The sequence below is a fragment of the Carcharhinus amblyrhynchos genome, chromosome 18 (genome assembly GCF_965287045.1).
Source record: "Carcharhinus amblyrhynchos chromosome 18, sCarAmb.v2.hapA, whole genome shotgun sequence".
In the NCBI taxonomy this organism is placed as follows: Eukaryota; Metazoa; Chordata; class Chondrichthyes; order Carcharhiniformes; family Carcharhinidae; genus Carcharhinus; species Carcharhinus amblyrhynchos.
This window is the reverse complement of record NC_137341.1, coordinates 43,138,823-43,159,459: the sequence shown is the minus strand read 5'-3', so window position 1 is coordinate 43,159,459 and position 20,637 is coordinate 43,138,823. Positions and strand designations below refer to the sequence as shown.

At 38.5% G+C, this 20,637-nt stretch overlaps 1 protein-coding gene across 3 annotated transcripts in view; it reads right to left on the bottom strand.

The window, feature by feature from the left end:
- Positions 1–20,637, bottom strand: part of axin1 (axin 1) — a 113,870-nt gene that overhangs the window by 19,370 nt on the left and 73,863 nt on the right. For all 3 annotated transcript variants that reach the window (XM_080206909.1, XM_080206912.1, XM_080206911.1), the window contains exon 4: positions 4,782–4,878. In XM_080206909.1, the coding sequence (XP_080063035.1) occupies positions 4,782–4,878 (97 nt within the window). The remainder of the gene's footprint in view (positions 1–4,781; positions 4,879–20,637) is intronic.

The window sequence follows — 20,637 nt, the reverse complement described above, 5'->3', positions numbered from 1 at the left end:
CGATTCCCAGGTTGGATCATTGTGCAGACTCCGCAAAGACATTCTCCCTGTGCGGGTTTCCTCTGGGTGCTTCGATTTCCTCCTACATTCCAAGGCTGTGCCAGTTAGGTGGATTGGCCATGCTAAATTATTGCTTAATGTCAGAGGGAATGCTAGGGTAAATATATGGGAACGTGGGGATTGGGGCTGGATGGGATTGATTTGGTGCAGACACGATGGGCTGAATGGCCTCCTCCTGCACTGTAGGATTGTATGATTCCAGATTTGTGCCATGCTCAAAATGGTCAGAGGGATTTTCATTTATGTTCTAAATAAAAGCTAAAGGAATCAAGGAGTATGGAGAGAAAGTAGGAGTGGGATACTGAAGGTGCATGATCAGCCATGATCACATTGAATGATGGTGCAGGCTTCAAGGGTTGAATGGCTTAGTCTTGCACTTATTTTCTATGTAACTCAAAACAACATTAAAAATAATATAATTTCAACTCTGCAGCGAAATGCCTGATCTACCATGAATGTATTTTAACTATGTGCATTTTTATAACTACTAATTTAATTATACCTGCCATAAATCCAGTAACAAGGTGATTAAGCATGAAAATATAGTCAAACCAATTTCAAAGCTATGCCCAAGAATCTGATTTGTTTTGTAACTGCACTATGTGGCTGCTAAATTTTAAACATGCTTTCACAAAGAATAGGCGTGCATTAATTTGTGTGAATTGTAACACCAGCCTTTTAGATAAAGCTCTTTGCTGTAGGATGACATCAGTTGAATTACAAGATTTAAAGTTAACAGATGAGACTCCAGATGTAGCTTTGAATGAAAAAAAATTAATCCACTCAGGAAGACTAGTTAAAAACACGCCGGGAGAACTACATAAATATTTTTGGAAAATTCAGCTGCATTAAAATGGAGAAGATTGCTGCAGCAACTTTGAGATCTGTTGTGGACTCATTCAATAAAATCTGTGCACTGGTTAGCAGCTGCATCTGAGGCAAATTGAACTGGGCAGCAGAATTCCTTTTTTTCCAAACATATTAATGTTAATTTTAACAATCCCATCCAGCAGGAAAATGATAGAATGACTGGCATTGAATTAAGTGAACTCAAAGATCCACTGCCTGAAGTCAAGGCAAAGTGAGATTAGATGGGCATAAAGCAAGCTTCCGATCCAGTCCAGTCAGTTTCCTGGAGGATGGGTTAGATTAAACTCGCGCACATTACTACCTAAATTCTTATACATGCACTTTCAAATCAGAGAATGACAATAATTGCCGCTGAAGATGATTTTCTGAGCATTATGTAAAAAAATCATAATGCCATATTTTATAAATTCCATTCCCCCACCCCCCTCAACCATTTTACTTTGATGCTGAAAGCTTTTTTCATTGTTAGGTGTTTATTCTTCACTTACATTGACCTACACTATTTGAAAGGGAGAACTTAATTGCAAGGATAAAAGCCAGGAATTTAATACTATGCTGTGTCCTTCTTTTCAAAACTGGCATTTATTTTTTCTTTCTCCAAGTTCACATTGCTACACTTAAAATACTAACAGATTTGCATCTCAAATGATTCATCCTTTGAAGTTAGATTAAGAGCATCACTGATTTGGTATAAATTGCAATATTTTATTGTAAAACTGTAAAAGACAAGCTAAGGTAACTGACTCAGATACAACTTATATTCCACATCTAACTTGTGGCAAAGCCAACCAAATTTCCCCTATTCAGTTTCATCTTTTTAGAAGTGATGAATGAAACAGAATCACATCCGGATAAGGCTCATCAGTCAAGGCTTCTCTACAGCAACCACGCGGTGAAAACAGCAATGTGAATGAACAGAGTGCTGCGCAGCTGGGAATAGCCTCTGTCCAATCGTTCAGCTATTCACAACCAAATGATCAAAGCTAAAGACTAGGTCTTCTGCAGCTTAAGGATGAAAATAATCTAATTTAAAGCCGAAGCCAACTGAACTCCCTTAATAAGATTAGTTTGATGGTGGATTTGCTTTTGCCATATTGAATGTGAACAAACAGAATGGAGACTGTGAGAATCCAAGCTGTTCTGGTGAAGAATCTCTAACTGTACTGACGGAATTAAACCCAATCTGATTACCCTGATGCAAGGCTATTCTAAGTCAGAACAGTTAGAAACCAGGTCTCTATTATGCCATTAGCAGAGATTTCTTATTTTGGCAAAGAACTGGTGCAGTGACACTTGACATATTTAAGAGCACAAGAAACAAGTTTTTGGTTATCTCTACACATTATTGCAAATAGTGTCACATGCTACTCAATTTGTCTTAACAGCTGAGCCACAAAGTTGCATACATTAAATTAAAAGGTGAACCAACAGCACCAACAATGCAGTACAACCATAAATACATTTTTTCCCACTTTGATGACAAATACACAATAGAATAGAAATAGTTCATGGTTTAGTACATTTGCAGCAGACAGCAACAATTTGCATATCATGGGATCTGCTCCGAACTTAGCTCCAGAACTGGAACTTCACATTGTAACATAAATGGGAAATGCAAATTGTTTTTTTTTGCAGCTTCTGCAAAACAAAGGCTCAGTGGATTGGCAATGTCGAACTGTTCAGGATAAACTAAAATGTGGCATGTCTAAACTTTCAATTGAATTTTTCGCAGGAATGTTGTAGAAATGAGTAGAACTTGCCAGTAAATCACTTGCTCATAACTGAAAAGTTGTACCATCCGTGTAAACTGATAATGATTACTAGTACCATTATTTCCGCAAGTTTCCCTGTTTTTAATTACAGCACATGGCTCAAATATGGAGATGATGTGGTAGTGTTAGATATGAAATCACATAAAATATTGAACTGATTGCTAAACTAAAGAAAATAAAATATTGAGGGGGCAGGATATTGTAATTATTTGAGTCATAGTTTAAATACAGTGAGTTTAATATCTGCTCTGAATTGTCTCTTTGCCTCAGCATAAATAAAAGTTATATGACTCTGCTTTGAGCTTAAAGGCACAAACAACTTTGATCTGAAAGAGATGACCTCACTGTGGTTCATATTGATTACCAATCTACAAAGCAAATAATGGGAATGACTTTCATTAATTGGTAAATAACGCATGCCAGAATTATTTCAAAAGTATTTCTTTGAATTCTCCTTGCTTTGTGCATTAAATATTTTAATAAACATGTTATTTTCTGGTAAAAGACCCTTTCCAGTATCTTGCACAAGTTAAATCATTTTAATCTGAGTGGAACATTCTTAGTTGAAAATATAAATGAGAACATTTACAATACAAGTTTGAGTATTCAGTGTCTCATTTATAAAGCTGACATGCAGCTAATATTATGCACATGCATAAACACCACGTTTGGTGTTAATTTTTCACATTACTGGGGCTTATTGTAAGCTAGTTGCAATTATATCACAGTATAAGGTTCATTTTTTTCACAGCAAGTGCATGTTCAAACAATTTTCCCAGCTGCATAATTGGACATCACCCTCTACTTTTGAACTTCTCTTGATTAAATTTCCCAAGTTTAAACATAGTCTGCTATTTAAGGGCCAAGTAACATACATTTTTAGAAGGCTCATCAGCATTTTAATTCTGGTAGTTAGTTGAGAAACACCAACTATATCAATATTTTCCCCCATCTCAGTCCTTTATTTTTTTTCACACACCTAATAGCTCCATGAAAAAGCATTCGCTCCTGTTCCAGGAATGAAAAAGAATTTGGGGAGTGTTATTCCAACCTTCCTTGCACTGAAATTGGTTTACATCCTAGCTAAAGGACTAAAGCATTTGAAGAGATTCATTGCAACACTAATTTAAGGGCATATAAGAACTGAGTTAAATCAAGTTGGCAAAAAACAGGTTAAAGGAATACTTTGGAATAAGCCCTGACCAAAAAACATTTAATATTTCTGCAAAGTGTATATCATTGTATTTAATTAACTTTGTTTTAGGTTGGATGTTACATTTACCAAACATTATTGGCAGCATTTAGCAACAGCATACTACTCTTATTGCTATGTTAAAATCAATAAGAGACTCAAGGCTTAAGATAAAAGTTTCAGTGGTCGACTCTTCAATGGCAAAAAGATGGCTCAAATCAGAAGAATCACCACAGCATGCAGTTTTCTTTTTGCTTTACTGAATTTGGGGAGGGGGGGGTGGCATTGTCTATAAATACTGCAAATGCAAGGCATCATCCTCACGTTATCATTCAATTTAACAAACTTTTGTCAGAACAGGAAGATACATCCAATAGAAACACAATTTACAACAGCAGAAAGCTCAATAACTAATGTGTAACAAGGGATAATATGCAAGGAATTTTATAGCAACATAACCCTGAAGCAAAACAGTTTGACAAATGGTTCCACCAAATATATCTTGATTCTTTTTATTGATGCTACCTAACTCGATGAGTGTTTTAGCACTGGTTTCATATTTTCAACATCTGCAGGTTTTCTTTTGCTTTTTTACAAACAAAACCGTTTTACTGAATTGCACAGTGCACTGGAGATGTGTATATAAAAAAGTGTAATCTATATATTTGAATGCATTTCACAATGTTAGCTGATGCTCCAAGTCAGCCACCATCTGAACAGTTTTAAAAGATTTTGATAATACCAAGACAACAGAAGAAATGACAAAGAACAAAGAAATGCATAAGGCTTAGCGAAAATCCACTTATCTGTTAAAGGTTTTAAAATGTCACTATAGAAACTGTCTTTTGCTCATCTGTAGAAAGTAAATTTGTAAAAGTAATACTTACAGGAATGTGAGGTAGTGGCACTCGTCCATTCGCTTTGGCACTTTCATGCATCTCCCGCCGATGTTGCTTTCGAAATCTGTAAGGTGGAATTCCATCTCTGTCCAGAAAATGAGGCAGTTTCAATAAATTATAGCGGAATATAGCATTACTAGGCCCAATTATTGTGCCATTTTGTCAACTACATCACTGAGCAAAGCAATATTTTACCCAAATGTGCAGCTTAAATAGAAATGAATATACGCTGCATGAAGGCAAACGTGGTAAAACTATAGGAGAAAATTTACGTAGATGAATGTTTAATCAATCTACATTGTGTTATCGCACTTCTCATAATATTCAACTTAAAGCAAGGTAGAAAGTAAAGGAAAAAACAGAAAACTTAAAAATCTAAATGTGGCTCATGCAACAAATGGTTACAGCTCCCAGAAGCAAACACTGGGGATCTTTTTTTCCCAGTGCATAGACATATAAACTGCAGCAAAACTAATGACACTTGTGGAAATAGAATGAAGATCACACAATTGTCTCTAATTTTTCCAAGCTGCTATGAACATTCATCGGCACAATATAGAACTTGCACTACAAAAGCTGTTCATTTAAATCACTGGGCCTCACAGTAACACATCACACCAGAAACAGCTGCCTAGAAGTAAATTTGTAACAACCACCCTTAAAAATGGTGATTATGTGAATAATAGAAACAATCCAATTAATAAATTCACGGCTGCCTAAAACACACAAGTTAAATGGCTGACACTATTCATACTTATTTTCCGTAAATCTCTCCAAACTAGATCATATTCTCTATATGGCATTGCCCAAATATTGCGAAAAGAACAGGTGGTTGAAGTTAAATCTGGAAGAAACTACAACATTTTGAATACATATGAACTTGGATGTTTATTCATTGGCATTACCTAGCTGAAAACATTTGCCACTTTTTCATCTATTGAAGCTTAGTAGGGTATCAAAACTGTGGCACGTTTATGTTTTCTTTATCCCATTTTAGAAGGCAATCACTGCAAAAGGAAGGTTCATATTTTAAATGTGGTCTTTATTAATGTGCACTGTCTGGCTACACAGTAAAAAGGGAAGGCAGATTTTTAAAAAAATCCTGCAGGGAGTTGACCCACAGAAATGACCAACTTTGACAGAGGGCAAAAAAAAATAAACTGTGATATTTTGGCAATATTTATCTTGTGGACAGTCACAAATATTCCACAAGCATAGATATTTATTTTACAGACTCTTCGAAATTCTGTGTTTGTACAATATACTCAATCAACAATTAGGTATAAACTTCAAACACTGGATCAAGCTAAAAAGTGTTTTTAGGTCATTGGAAACTTGCCTTATACTTCAAAAAAATGATCAAAGTCATTTAAAAAGGAAATTAGACTTAGGAATTTGGTAGTAATTTTTAATACTCCCTCAGAATTTGTGTCATTGGAAAGAGTACCTAATTATACAGGTATTGTTAGTTCAGTGATAAGGTAAGTCATTGGCAGCAGAACGTTGATTCATATTACCCATAGGTATATAGAGTTCCGGTTCCCAGATAGGGTGCTGGGAAGTAGCTTTTTCACATTTCACTAACCCCATCCTGAAGGAGAGAACACGCATTTGCTCACTACATCGTGGCAAACAACTGATAATGGCCTCTAATCTATCCAGTTTCAAACACATGTTCTATCCTGCTGTGCTGGCTTTGATGTTCTCTTGGCTTGATTCCCTCATGCCACCTCTGAACTTGAAAGGTTTGACTGTTTTAACACTATTTGCCAACTCATCCATTAGCAGCAGGTTCAAACAAAGCCACATTCTGATTCATTAATTTTATCTTGCCCCTCCTCCTTCAACAAAGAACACCACAATGGATGCGAACATTTCAGTCTTAAAGACTCAGGGTCGCACCTATGCTTGGTGAAAGAAGTGTCATGTGCGGACATTTCTTTCAAAATGCATATACATACTAATTTTTGTGGTAACAAAATTATGGGGTTCAAAACTATTGTGTAATCATTTTTTAAAATACATTTACCAATTCCCCTTCAGCAAAATAATTGTTTTCTAAGCAATTTTAGAACTACTGCAGCCAAAAGATCAATTGACAAAGCAAAAATGTACTAAAATACACACCAATATACATAGCATTGCGTGCATATTCCAAAAAACTGGAGAATTGTGTTCTTTAACATGACTGCAGCAACTTTAAATAATTAATCCCCTCAATATGTTTTGAAGCAGTAAAACAAATTTAAAATATTCTGAAAACAGAACACAGTTAACACAATTAAATGATTCCTTTACAGGATGCAAGCCTTGCAGAATGGCTGAAATTAATAGTGTCACTGTGTTGTACTGCCGTCTTGCTTGCATTACACATTTATCAGGAGGCAATTACTGATTTAGTTTACAGTTTAAATCTAAAAATGGGAAATTTTATCAACACAAAAATAACTCTTTAGTGACAGATTTCATACTAGATTGCCTAAATTATTGATGAAATGAAATTGCAGTACGTGTATTCAGCTTGAGGCACAGTACAGCAAGATGGTGATGCTATTTCAGTGTACATTACTTCCACCACACCTGCATTTGCTTTGGCCATTATTCTGGTACTGGTTAATAAAAGTATTAATAAAAATCCAAGATTCCCCAAGTCATGTTAACTGATCTAGGTGGGGAGGGAGAGGAGGAGATGCTCAAAATAGTTTTCATTCCTGCTCTTCGATCAGTGACTGCTGCTTGAGATTGCTTGCCTTTAGCAGTTTTATTTGAGGAGAGAGAACTGATTTTTTGACGTTTGGGAAGGCAGGGCAGGGTTTGTGTGTGGTGGTTGCGGCGGGGGGGGGAAAGGAGGGTTAAAAATCACTCCAAAATCCTTTTAGGACGAGTCACTGGAATCACTGAACACAGCACTGCTGGTGGTAGTGTTTTGGCATTCTGGGAAATTAGTCTATAGCCACCAGGAGGAGCTGCTGTAAAAGGCTGGGAGAAAGATAAGCTGTGATATCTGTATATTAAAGATTTATCAAAAGGTTCACATTTAGTTGGGAGAAAGTGTAAGAAAGCTTGTGGAAGATTAAAAAAAGGAAAGTCATCAATATTAAAATTGCAACTGAAAAGTTAACAAAGCAAAGTATCCTCAGAGAAAGCAGCCGTTTGGGGGAAAATTATGACAAGCATTTTTAAAATGGCTGGACAGGAACAGCAATTAGCTTATAAATTGTTAAATTTTCTTTTTAGGTATAGATATTAGAAATTTTAGTTATAGTATATAATGGCATCAGAAAGAAAATTATATGTTGTTGATAAAATTTGAAAATAAGTCATGTTCAGAGATTATAATTCAGAAAATCAAACTGGCTTTTCAAGTTACATTCAAGGTCAGGCATCTCTACATGACAGACTTCTAATTAAATAATTTATTAGTCCAAAATTCACTGAGAATTTACAATTTTTCACATCGAGTTCCTGCAAACTTCTATCTCATTTTCCCACAATGATCGAGTCTTGCACTAACATTTACTGTACTATTGCGAGTTCGAGAAAACATATACATCAGCCTTTTAAATAATCATGGTGTAAAACGCTGACTTGGCAAAATGTAATTTTTAGATGAAATATTACAAGTACAACATTCACTGCATCAAATGAAGAGCAGGTGTCCTCCCAGTGTTCCAACCAACATTCCTCCTCTATTTGATTTGATTGTCACATTTATTAGTTTATAGTGAAAAGTATTATCTCTTGTGTGCTGTACAGGCAAAGGATACCACACATAGAGAAGGCAAGGAAAGAGTGCAGAATGTAGTGTTACAGTTATAGCTCGGTATAGAGAACATAAACTTAATGCGAGGTAGGCCCATTCCAAAGTCTGATGGCAGCAGGGAAGAAGCTGTTCTTGAGTGGGTTGGTACGTGCCCTCAGACTTTTGTATCTTGTTCTGGAAGGAAGAAGGTGGAAAATGGTATCTCAGGGATGTGTGAGGTCCTTATTATGCTGGCTGTTTTTCCGAGGTGCAGACGGTGTCAACGGGTGGGAGGCTGGTTTGAGCAATGGACTGGGCTTTGTTCATGACCCTTTGTAATTTCTTGCGGTCTTGGATAGAGCAGGAGCCATACCAAGTAAAGAATGCTTTCTATGGTGCATCTGTAAAGTTGGAGAGAGTCACAGTGGACATGTCAAATTTTCTTAGTCTTCTGAGAAAGCAGATGCTCTGGTAGGTTTTCTTAAGTATCGCATCGGCATGGAGGGACCAGGACAGATTGTTGGTGATCTGGACACCTAAAAACTTGGAGCTCTCGATGATTTCTACTTCGGTCCCATTGATGTAGACGTGGCTATACCCTCCACTATACTTCCTGAAGTCGATAACTATCTCCTTCATTCTGTTGACATTGGGGGAGAGATTGTCATCGCACCAATCCACCAGGTTCTCTATCTGTTTCGTGTACTCTGTCTCATTATTGTTTGAGATCTGAGCCACTATGGTGTTGCCGTCAGCAAACTTGAAAATCAAGCTGGAAGGGAATTTGGTCACACAGTCAAAAGTGTATAAGGACTATAGTAAGGGGCTGAGGACACAGCCTTGTGGGACACTGGTGTTGAGGACGATAATCAAAGCCAAAGACAATTAGATTGGTCAATGATCTCAATAGCTGTTTGTGGGACGTTGACTTGCACACAGTCGCCACCATGTTTGCCCACATAACAGTGATTGCACTTTGAAGTCATTAGGTATGCAACATTTTGAGACCCTGATGATGTAACAAGATGCTATAAATACACATCTGTACACTCTTCGTTCAAACTATTACAGCCAATCCCGCAAGACCAAGATGGTTTGAAAGGCCTCGTCAGAGATTTTAAACTACTTTCCTCTTATACATGCTGATCAACTGGCTGTGCATTTCCAGCATTTTCCATATTTATTTCAGATAGCAACCATTAGCATTGCTTCTTTTTCCCACTGGCAGATGGAAAAAAAGGGAAAATTACTATTCAGAGGATTTCATAAAGAGGGAATGGAAGACATACGATCAGTGCTGTAATGGCTGTCTTTATTCAGTCTGCATGATTTTCAGGTTCAGTGTCCCCCAAATCCAAATAATTACAACTCAATGCACTTCAGAATTTGCATGCTTTTATGTAACTGTTCTTAAATTTTTTAAAAACACCTTCCTATTTGGGTTTAAACAACGACAGAAAATCCTTTGTAAACAAAGATTCTCCAAGAAAAAAACCAAGAATATACTGATTCAGCGACATTTAGATTTGTATCATTTCCATTAGAGAATGGACCGCATGATGGAATTCGCTCTTGCCACTGGGGAGATGTGAAAATATCAGAATTTTAATTCACCTCTCCTGTACTAAATTATCAAAATATGTTTTCCCACAAAACTAGTTCTGGAGATCTCTTTGGACAATATATTTAAGAACCCAATGGACATCACAGCTTCAAACACAAACTGCATATCAATTTTTAATTTACTGCAATAGGATTTTAAGGAAGACTACTTCTTTACTAGTAGCAGTTTTTGATTCTGAAGATTTTAGTGCACTTACTTTTGCTGAAATGATCATACGAATGGGTTTGCTGTAGTCATATACCCTGGCACCGAAATCACTTTCATGTCACTCAATGCCTTGCCAGCCAGCCAGCAGCTCTCCCAGGAAACCCTCGAACTACAGATAAGCTTCTTCAAAGTGTTTTACAGTTCACTGAATGAGCACAACGAAGAAACATCAAAATTCCTTTTTTTGGGTGTAAACCTCTACCCAGAATGCTAAGAGCCATGAGTAATGAATCTCTTTCCATCTCTTGCTTTTATCTGCTCATTACATAGGCCCTGCTCCCCTTAATCTCCATATAAAAAAGAACCAAAGCTCCCCGCAGATCCAGACATGCTGAGCCCTGGTCTGTGAAGAATCCAAATCTAATTTTATGCTGAGTTCTGCTTGTAACGTTAACCCTACACTGTCAATAGCAAAAATGGTTGTATCTTGAAATGTGTCAAAAATTAACTGAATAATAAAATTCAAAAATATGATTTAGAAATTCAAAATTTTTTGTACATTTACAATTTATACTCGTATTAACATAGTAATACCAGATGTTTAATATATAGAAGTAGCAGGTTTCCTGTAGCATTGTCAACGATAAATCTTTTTAAAGGTCTGAAATTTTTCAGTAAGATGATGAAGCTATCACCATTATGATGATGCAAAGCTGACAGCAATAAGAGGTGCTGTTGAGTTAGACTGTTCCTCCACAATGTTGCTTTTATACTATCACTTCAAGAAACTCAGTAATCAAATACATGCAAGTGTGTGAATTTGTGGTACTGGCACATGAAACATGCATTCAAAAGTGATTGTTTAAAACAATGCGATAAGTCTTAATTACTGCTAAACAAACTCTCTGGCACTGAAAATTAGCTTGTGTGTGGTATCTCATTTCTTCAGCTTTAATTTGTGATTTAAGAAATGATTTGAAAAAGTACTTTTCTCTCTTTTATATTTCTCAACTGGATCCATCTTGCTTTCCATTTCTATTTCACTTTCTGCACATGATTTTATATTGAACATTTAGACACTGGCTAAACTTTCAATTGTCAGCAGGAATAAGTTTGGATGTGAGCAGGCCCAGAAAACAATGCACTCAGAGGGTGTCACTGGTTCCCAAAACTTCAGTGACCCACTTAGATTTTTGAAGGGAGGGGGAGCTGATAATGTCCACATTTCTAATTAATCACGTGTTGTAATCGTTGTAGAGCTGGTTAGGGATATGGAAGCAATGCATAGACATTTTTAAACAGTCAGCATAGGGAAATATGGAGTGTCGGGAAACTCATCTGAGTACAGCTGTTTGAACACAGCAGAGAACCAATAGTGCTCAAGACTGCAGTGTGAAAATGTTATGCAAAAGGGGACAGGAAAGTTGCTCTTTTCGTGGCACAGAGCTGCTAGCAATGAAGCTGAGAGGCTTGGCTTTGTGGAGTGTTTGGACTCTTAACAGGAGAAAATGAGGCTGCTTGGATCTCCGTGACAGCCTTTACCATGCTTTCTTGGTCCAGTAGCTCTTTCTCCAAATGATAGAATACAGCACTTTTGACCACATGGTCTCAGAGTTTCAAGGGAGATATCAGAAAAACGTGGGACCACCCAGGATATCTGTTTTAAACACTGCTGGCCACCTGCTCACCCATTTGCAAAGGTAACAGTAAGACCAATTATGGCTTTCATTTAACTTTTAAATTATTCTTCCCTCCATGCTTACCTCACGACTCCTACCTACACTCAACACTCCTGATTGGGTGCCAAACTTACCTCCAGGACAACTCCTGGCTGCAGCTTTAAATATTGCATTATGTCATTGCCATTGAACGTTCCATGCATTGGATTTCTGATCTCGGGATGGAAATTCACCTGCACTTACTGCACGAAAGATTATTTAATCTGATTAGTCACACAAGCCCCATATTCTCTATAGAGGGCAGTGCACTGCATCAGACACACAAAACGGAATCTTTCCAAAAATATTCGAAGTGTCATAAAAGTCTGAAAACAGAGACTAAGTACGGTGGGGAAGCCAGCTGCAGAGCACTGCTCTCCTACTGAATTGGGAGACCACTTCCCACCCCCACACCACATATACATAGGACGCCTCTTTCTGACATCATCAATGGCATTGTCACCCGCCCCCCCACCCCCACAAGTTGCCAGCATCAGAACCATCCCGAAAGGTTCCCTGGCAGACCCCCAACATGCCCACCCCGCATAATTCCCCCCTTGCATAAGCCCCTCCACCATCGTGCATATCCCTGCCCCACTCAGGCCCCACCCCCCTTTGCACTGTCGCAGCATAAGTATGATGCCCAACCAGGCACTGGCCAGCTTCTCCCCAACTACCTGGGGACTTCAATGACTTCCAATCTCCCCCACTGCTGCAGAGTAACACCGATTCTTGCCGGTGAAGAGGAAGATTCTGGGGAGGCCAAAAGAAGTCATGGAGGAGGTGGTTTTAACTCATCTCAGCATTATGTTATTTGCACCCTTTCTGGGCACGAAACCATTCTCACTGGAAAACAGGGCTGTGAGGACACAAAACCAATGCATCCCCGCATGAATCTTCACCCACAATCTTCCATGCCCCCAATAACTAAGCAGCTGTTCAAAAGTCCACTAGATATTTGCGGGCAATGTAAGCATAATGAACAGCGAGTAAGTTTTTTCACTACTGACTGCAAAATCCAGACTATTACATATTTAATGCACAAGCATTATTCTGCTACTATGGTGTAGCTTCATCTATGCTCACCTGTGCCTTCAAAGCTCAAAACATTAATTGCCAGAAACTTTAATTATTAAGTACACATAGTCTACGATTATGTAGTTTAACTGTTGCTTGACTGAATGTTGTCTTGGAATGTTGAGCCAGTTGCTTATGCTTATGGGTTTTCTGCTCCACATAAATCACATTAAGATTATTTTGCATTCTCAGTGAGATGTTTGTGCATACCTATATACTGTTATATTACAAATAGATCCTCCATGACAGCCTTTGTGCCAAATCAGTCGATGTGTGGTTTATGGGGTCAGGAACGTTTTTACCTATTGCAGTTGAAATATTGTTAGTGGAAAGCAAATGTGTACACACTAATTTTGAATTTTTCATATAGTGTTTATTTGTGTAGGGTATGTTTATATTATTACCAACTTCATCTTTCTGTGCAAAAGTTGCCATTTGCTTTAATCCATATATTTGGGCATTAAGATGTTTGTTAAATTGAAGGAGATGAAGAGTTTTCCAGCTGATAAATCCAAATAAATGCATATTCATCTCATGCAACATCTCCAATACAGCTATCCCTTGCGCCTTAATCCATCTCAATTCCCAAGGGCTTCCTCTTATTTCTCAGAACAGCAAAAGTTGTGACCCAGTCACTAGCTTCCAAATATCTGAAAGCACAGCTATTGCTTATCTGGATAGGTGGATGGACTGAAACCTTGAAGCTAACTCTTCATGACCAAACTTAATCTGGATACAAAACATTATACAACAAAATGATAACTTGTTTCAAAATATGCAGATAACGTAAATCCAGAATAAAAACATAACACTGCAAATGCAATAGTTGATTTTTTTTTAGATGTTATGTATCTTTAACATTTTCTGTTTTCATTGGAAAACATTATACCACATCCTGAATCTACATGAACCATGAAATTTTCAGTTGGTCCTTCCAAGGTTAGATATTCAAAATCCTTAATTTAGAATGGATCCCAATTTATTTAACTTTGAGACAATGAAACAAGAAAACAATCCTGAATTCAAAAGAAAGAACCCTTTGATTCTTTGCTTTGAATCCTGTAAAGATTATGGAAGTGTACAGAGTAACATTCCCTATCAATCAATATCTCTTAACTGGCTACCTGACATGCTGTAACACCTTGATGTCTAACAATAACTGACTATCAGCTGAAGGCACTTTTAGGATTAGCATGCTCTGAGAAATAATTTCTCAGGAGCAGCTGGAGGTAGTGGGAACTTTCAAGAAACAATAAGGCAACTTCAACACATTTCCAAACATGAAGTCTTTGATGGCTAAAATCAAATTGCATGGGATAGTCTTCACCATTTGAGAAAGTCAAGAGAAAAACTTCATACTCAGGTTCAACAAGACTAGGTTGAGAACATCCAGTCCGAGAAAATTAAATGTTTTCAATGACATCAAAATCATAAATTGCACTAAGTGATTCATTACATAATTCAACAGACCATCAGTGGACTAAAGAGAATTATCAGTTAATTGGCTTAAAGTCTTTACCATTACTCTGACCCAGACTTTTAACTCTGGTTGAATGTTTGATCGTGAGCCATTTGCCTACACCTTTGCATTTACTTTATAAGTGTTGGGTCCTTTGTAGCTGAGCGTCTGTTTCCCTTAAATAGTATAGAAGCTTTAGAAGGATGTTTAGAAGAATGAGGGTGGACTTAATTGAAACTTACATAATACTGAGACGCTTAGATAAAGTGGATGTGGAGAGGATGTTTCCACTAGTGGAAGAGACCAGAACTTGAGGGCACAACCTCAGAGTAAAGAGACACTCCTTTAAACCTGAGATAAGGAGGAATTTCTTCAGCAAGAGGATGGTGAATCTGTGGAACTCAATGCCACAGAGGGCGGGAGGCCAGGTCATTGAGTGTCTTTAAGGCAGAGAGATAGGTTCTTGATCAATAAGGGGATCAAAGATTATGGGTTATTTCAAAAGGTTATCTCTATAAAGGGGGACAAGTACTATTGAGGAAGCAGAGGAGCTGCAGAAGGACAGGTTAGGAGAATAAGAACATAAGAACATAAGAAATAGGAGCAGGAGTAGGCCATCTAGCCCTTCGAGCCTGCCCCGCCATTCAATAAGATCATGGCTGATCTGTCGTGGCTCAGTTCCACTTTCCCGCCCTCTCCCCATAACCCTTAATCCCTTCTCTTATCAAAAACCCATCAACCCGCTTCTTAAAAATATTTAGCGAGGCAGCCTCCACCACTTCAACGGGCAGAGAACTCCAGAGATTCACCACCCTTTGAGTGAAGAAGTTCCTCCTCAACTCCGTTCTAAACCGCCTCCCCTTTATCTTGAGGCTGTGCCCCCTAGTCCTACTGTCTTTTTTGAGCGGGAAGAGTCTCTCCACCTCTATCCTATCCATCCCATTCATCATCTTATACGTCTCAATGAGATCTCCCCTCATTCTTCTAAACTCTAACGAGTACAAGCCTAGTTTATTCAGCCTCTCCTCATAGCTCAATCCCCTCAACTCCGGTATCAGCCTAGTAAACCTCCTCTGCACTCCCTCCAGGGCCAAAATATCCTTGCGCAGGTGCGGCGCCCAAAACTGCACACAGTACTCCAATGGGCAAAGAAGTGGCAGATGGAATATAATTGTGGAAAAGTTTGAGGTTATGCACTTTGTCAGGAAGAATAGAGGCATAGACTATTCTCTAAATGGGAAAATGCACAGGAAATCAGAAACACAAAGGGACTTGGGAGTCATTGTTCAAGATTCTCTCAAGGTTAATGTGCAGGTTCAGTCAGCAGTTAGGAAGGCAAATGCAATGCGAGCATTTATGTCGCAGGGGCTGGAATACAAGAGTATGGATGTACTTCTGAGGCTGTATAAGGCTCTGGTTAGACCCCATTTGGAGTACTGTGAACATTTTTAGACCCCATATCTAAGGAAAGATGTGCTGGCCTTGGAAAGGGTCTAGAGAAGGTTCACAAAAATGATCCCTGGAATGAAGAGCTCGTCATATGAGGAATGATTGGGGACTCTGGATCTGCACTTGTTGGAATTTAGAAGGATGAGGGGGGATCTTATTGAAAATTACAGGACACTGCGAGGCCTGAATAGAGTGGATGTGGAGAGGATGTTTCCACTAGTAGGAAAAACTAGAACCAGAGGGGACAACCTCAGGCTAAAGGGACGATCCTTTAAAACAGTGATGAGGAGGGATTTCTTCAGCCAGAGGGTGATGAATCTGTGGAACTCTTTGCAGCAGAAGGCTGTGGAGGCCAGGCCATTGAGTATCGTTAAGACAGAGATAGATAGGTTCTTGATTAATAAGGGGGTCAGGGGTCATGGGGGAAAAAAGGTAGGAAAATGGGGATGAGAAACAAAAATCAGCCATGATTGAATGGTTCAGCAGATTGGATCAGCCGAGTGGCCTAATTCTGCTCCTACGTTTTATGGTCTAAGGTAAACAAATACAAAATTCAATCTATCTTTTAAAAACATTGGTAGAAAGAGCCATTGAAATGCAAATTAAACTACATGTTTTGTTGATTATACTAAAACATTTGATAAAATCAAAAACAATCATCTCATAAAAATGCTGGAAGACATCAACAGGACAGTAAAAGTTAGCAAGAGTATTTTTGAAGCGCCATAACAAGGAAGTGGGTAAATTCCACTTCTGGAATTCTGGCACCAATACAGTGGCATGACCATTTCCCAGAGGACCACAATGCACAATCCTCATATCCCTTTGAAAATATTATTTGAATAATCAGCTTTTGAAAACATGGAAATGAGTCTCAACTGTATTGGGTCCCTGCTTGGTTAGATGGAGCCTGCACCTGAAGATTTTTGCAAATTTCATTTCTGAAGATTTTATTTGTCAAGCTTTATACAAAAAACAGGCCTTGCAGCTGAAATAAAGTCAACAATTCCTGTAAAAATTCCACAGGTCAAGAAGCACTTGTGGAGAGAAACTGGGTTAATGTTTCAGGTCAACGATCTGTCATCAGACAGATCGGGTAAGTATTTCCAGTACTTTTTGTTTTTATTTCAGGTTTCAATACCTACAATATTTTGCTCTTGCAGTTGAGCTTGGAGCACAGGTTGTGTATAAAAGTTGAAAAATTAGGCTACATTGAGAATGAGTGAATGTTGGTCACTTGGAAGTATCCAGAATAAGATTTGCAAATCTTGAAAGCACGTATGGGCAATGAAAAGTGACATTTGTGTTATAACTGGCCAATTGAGAATGTAGAAACAAAACACATCAATTGGAACTCTAATGCTACTGCCTGCAAAGCTGAAATTTTCACCTACTTTTAAACAATTTAACTGTCAATAAAATTTTGCAAATAGAGGTGAACAAAGGGCCATGAGAATTATATGAATAAAATTGCAGCACAAAATAGACTCCTCCTGCGTTGTGCACAAAACAATAAACCACTGAGAAAAGGATGGCCTTTTTCAAAGCGAGTATGGTCTCTATTCACATTCTGGATGGGAAGCATCATCACAAAATACTGTTCAACAACATTTTTATAGTGTGAACAGTATGAAATCATAGCAAATATTCACAAACAAACGTAAGCTCAGACTAATAGCTTTCCTCCAGCAAGTCTCCTTAACATGCCCTTTCCAAAGTAACTGGCATAAAACCACAGAATTCCACCCCAAAATAGGATTTCTTGATTCTCAGGTAATTATAGAATAGAATTTAACTTATTTATTCATTTTAAACCAGTAACTTTGGTCATTTTGCATCCAAATCAAAAAGCGGACTTGAAATCTGCTGTCTGATCTTTTTACACAATCTGATCACTAGGTGGTGTCCCAGTGACTGAAGAATGGAGTCTTGATTTCCCTGTAGAAAAATCTCCCAATCAGTCTTTAAACAGTACTACATCAAGCAAAAATAATCTCCATTGACACAAGCAAATATGATAAAACTGATCCTTGAGTTTGTTACCTTCCCTTTGGAAGTCAAATCTTCAATTATTTCAGCTAAATGTCTATTTGCAAGTCACTCAAAAATGATAAGTTGAAATTAGAACTAGGCAAATGAAATTTCACATGGAACTACTTTAAATTTTTTTATTTTCAGAAATAGAATATCTTGCAAGAATATTTCTATATAAAGACTATTTCAACTAATTTTTCACTATGTTAAATATGTATTGTTCTTCATTACTTGGAGCCATATTGCATATCATCCCCCACTTGATTCCAACTCTTTGTAGGGAAAGGAAGAAAACACATTGCCCATGATTTAATCGACAATGTTACTTCTGGAGTCTCCCAAGGATACATTCTTGGCCTCAACTGTCCACCTGCCCCCTTCGTGACATCATCCAAAGATAGTGATCCAGCTTCCATAGGTACGCTGACTGCAGAAATTCTAACTGCCCACCATACCTCTCAACCCTTCACTGACTCTGCTGTCAGACCATTTGTCTGACACCCAGTCTTCTTAACACACTGAAAAGACTGAAGTGGTCATCTCCAGCTCTGCAACAAATATAGATATCATACTGCTGCCATGGATTCTATTCCTTTACCTGGCCACTGTACTTTGCTTCAGTCTTCACAAAGGAAGACTTGAATAATGTACCAGAAATTCAAAGAGAAACAAGTTTTAGTGAGGAGTTGAAGGAAATCAGCATTGGAGAAATATTTTGGGGAAATTGGTAGAACTGAAGGTAGACTATGAAGAGAGACTAAATAGACTGGGTCTGTACTCGTTGGAGTTTAGAAGGATGAGGGGAGAATCTTATAGAGACGTAGAAGATAATGAAGGGGATGGATAAGGTAGAGGTAGAGAGATTCTTCCTGCTCAGAAAGGACAGCAGGACTCGAGGGCACAGCCTCAAGATAAGGGGCGGGGGGGCAGTTTAGAACAGAGTTGAGGAGGAACTTCTTCGCTCAAAGGGTGGTGAATCTCTGGAATTCTCTGCCCGTTGAAGTGGTGGAGGCTACCTCGCTAAATATATTTAAGTCACTGGTAGATAGGTTTTCTGTAGGCAAGGGAATTAAGGGTTATGGGGAGAAAGCGGGAAAGTGGAACTGAGCCACTTCAGATCAGCCATGATCTTATTGAATGGCAGGGCAGGCTCGAAGGGCTAGATGGCCTACTCCTGCTCCTACTTCTTATGTTCTTGTAGATCTCCAGGTCCTGATAATCTTTATCCCAGTTACTTAGGAAGGGGCCCTGGAAATAGTAGATCCATTGGTGGTTATTTTCCAAAATTGTGTGGATTCAGGACTGGTTCTTACAGACTGGAGGATAGCTAATGTAAGCCCATTATTCAAAAATGGAGGTAAAGAGAAAATTGGAAAAAGAAAATGTTGTCGAGGAGAATACTGAGATACAGGCTATTAGACTAGATAGGATTGAGGTTCATAAGGGTGAGGTATTAGCAATTCTGGGAAGTATGAAAATAGATAAGCCTCCTGGGCCGAATGGAATTTATCTTTGGACTCTCTGGGAGGCTAGGCAGGAGATTGCAGAGCCTTTGGCTTTGATCTTTAGGTTGCCATTGTCTACAGGGATAGTGCCAGAAGACTGGAGGATAGCAAGTGTTGTCCCCTTGTTGAAGAAGGGGAGTAGAAACAACCCTAGTAATTATAGACCAGTGAGCCGTACATCTGTTGTGGGCAAAGTTTTGGAAAGGATTATAAATGCTATCTCTTATAATCATTTAGAAAGGAATAATTTGATTAGGGATAGTCAGCACGGTTTTGCTTAGGGTAGGTCGTGCCTCACAGACCATAGAGTTCTTTGAGAAGGTGATCAAAGAGATGGATGAGGGTAAAGCAGTTGATGTGGTATACATGGATTTCAGTAAAGCGTTTGATAAGGTTCCCCACGGTAAGTTATTGCAGATGATACGGACGCATGGGATTAAGGATGATTTAGCGGTTTGGATCAGAAATTGGCTAACTGCAAGAAGACAGAGGTGGTGGTTGATGGGAAACGTTCATCCTGGAGTTTAGTTACTAGTGGTGTACCGCAAGGATCTGTTTTTGGGGCTGTTCCTGTTTGTTGTTTTTATAAATGACCTGGACGAGGGCGTAGAAGGATGGTTAGTAAACTTGCGGATGATACTGAAGTCGGTGGAGCTGTGGACAGTGTGGAAGAATGTTGCAGGTTATGGAGGGACATAGATAAGCTGCAGAGCTGGGCTGAGAGGTGGCAAAGTAATGTGGAAAAGTAAGAAGTAATTCACTTTGGAAGGAGTAACAGGAATACAGAGTATTGGGCTAATGGTAAGTTACTTGGTAGTGTGATTGAGCAGAGATCTCGGTGTCCATGCGCAAAGATCCCCCAAAGTTGGCACCCAGGTTGATAGGGTTGTTAAGGTGGCATATGGTGTGTTAGCTTTTATTGATAGAGGGATTGCGTTTAGGAGCCATGAGGTCATATTGCAGCTGTACAAAATTCTGATGCGATCTCCTCCCTAGGATTGGAAAGGCTGCAGAGAAGATTTACCAGGATGTTGCCTGAAAGGTCTTATGAGGAAAGACTGAGGGACTTGAGCTGTTTTTGTTAGAAAG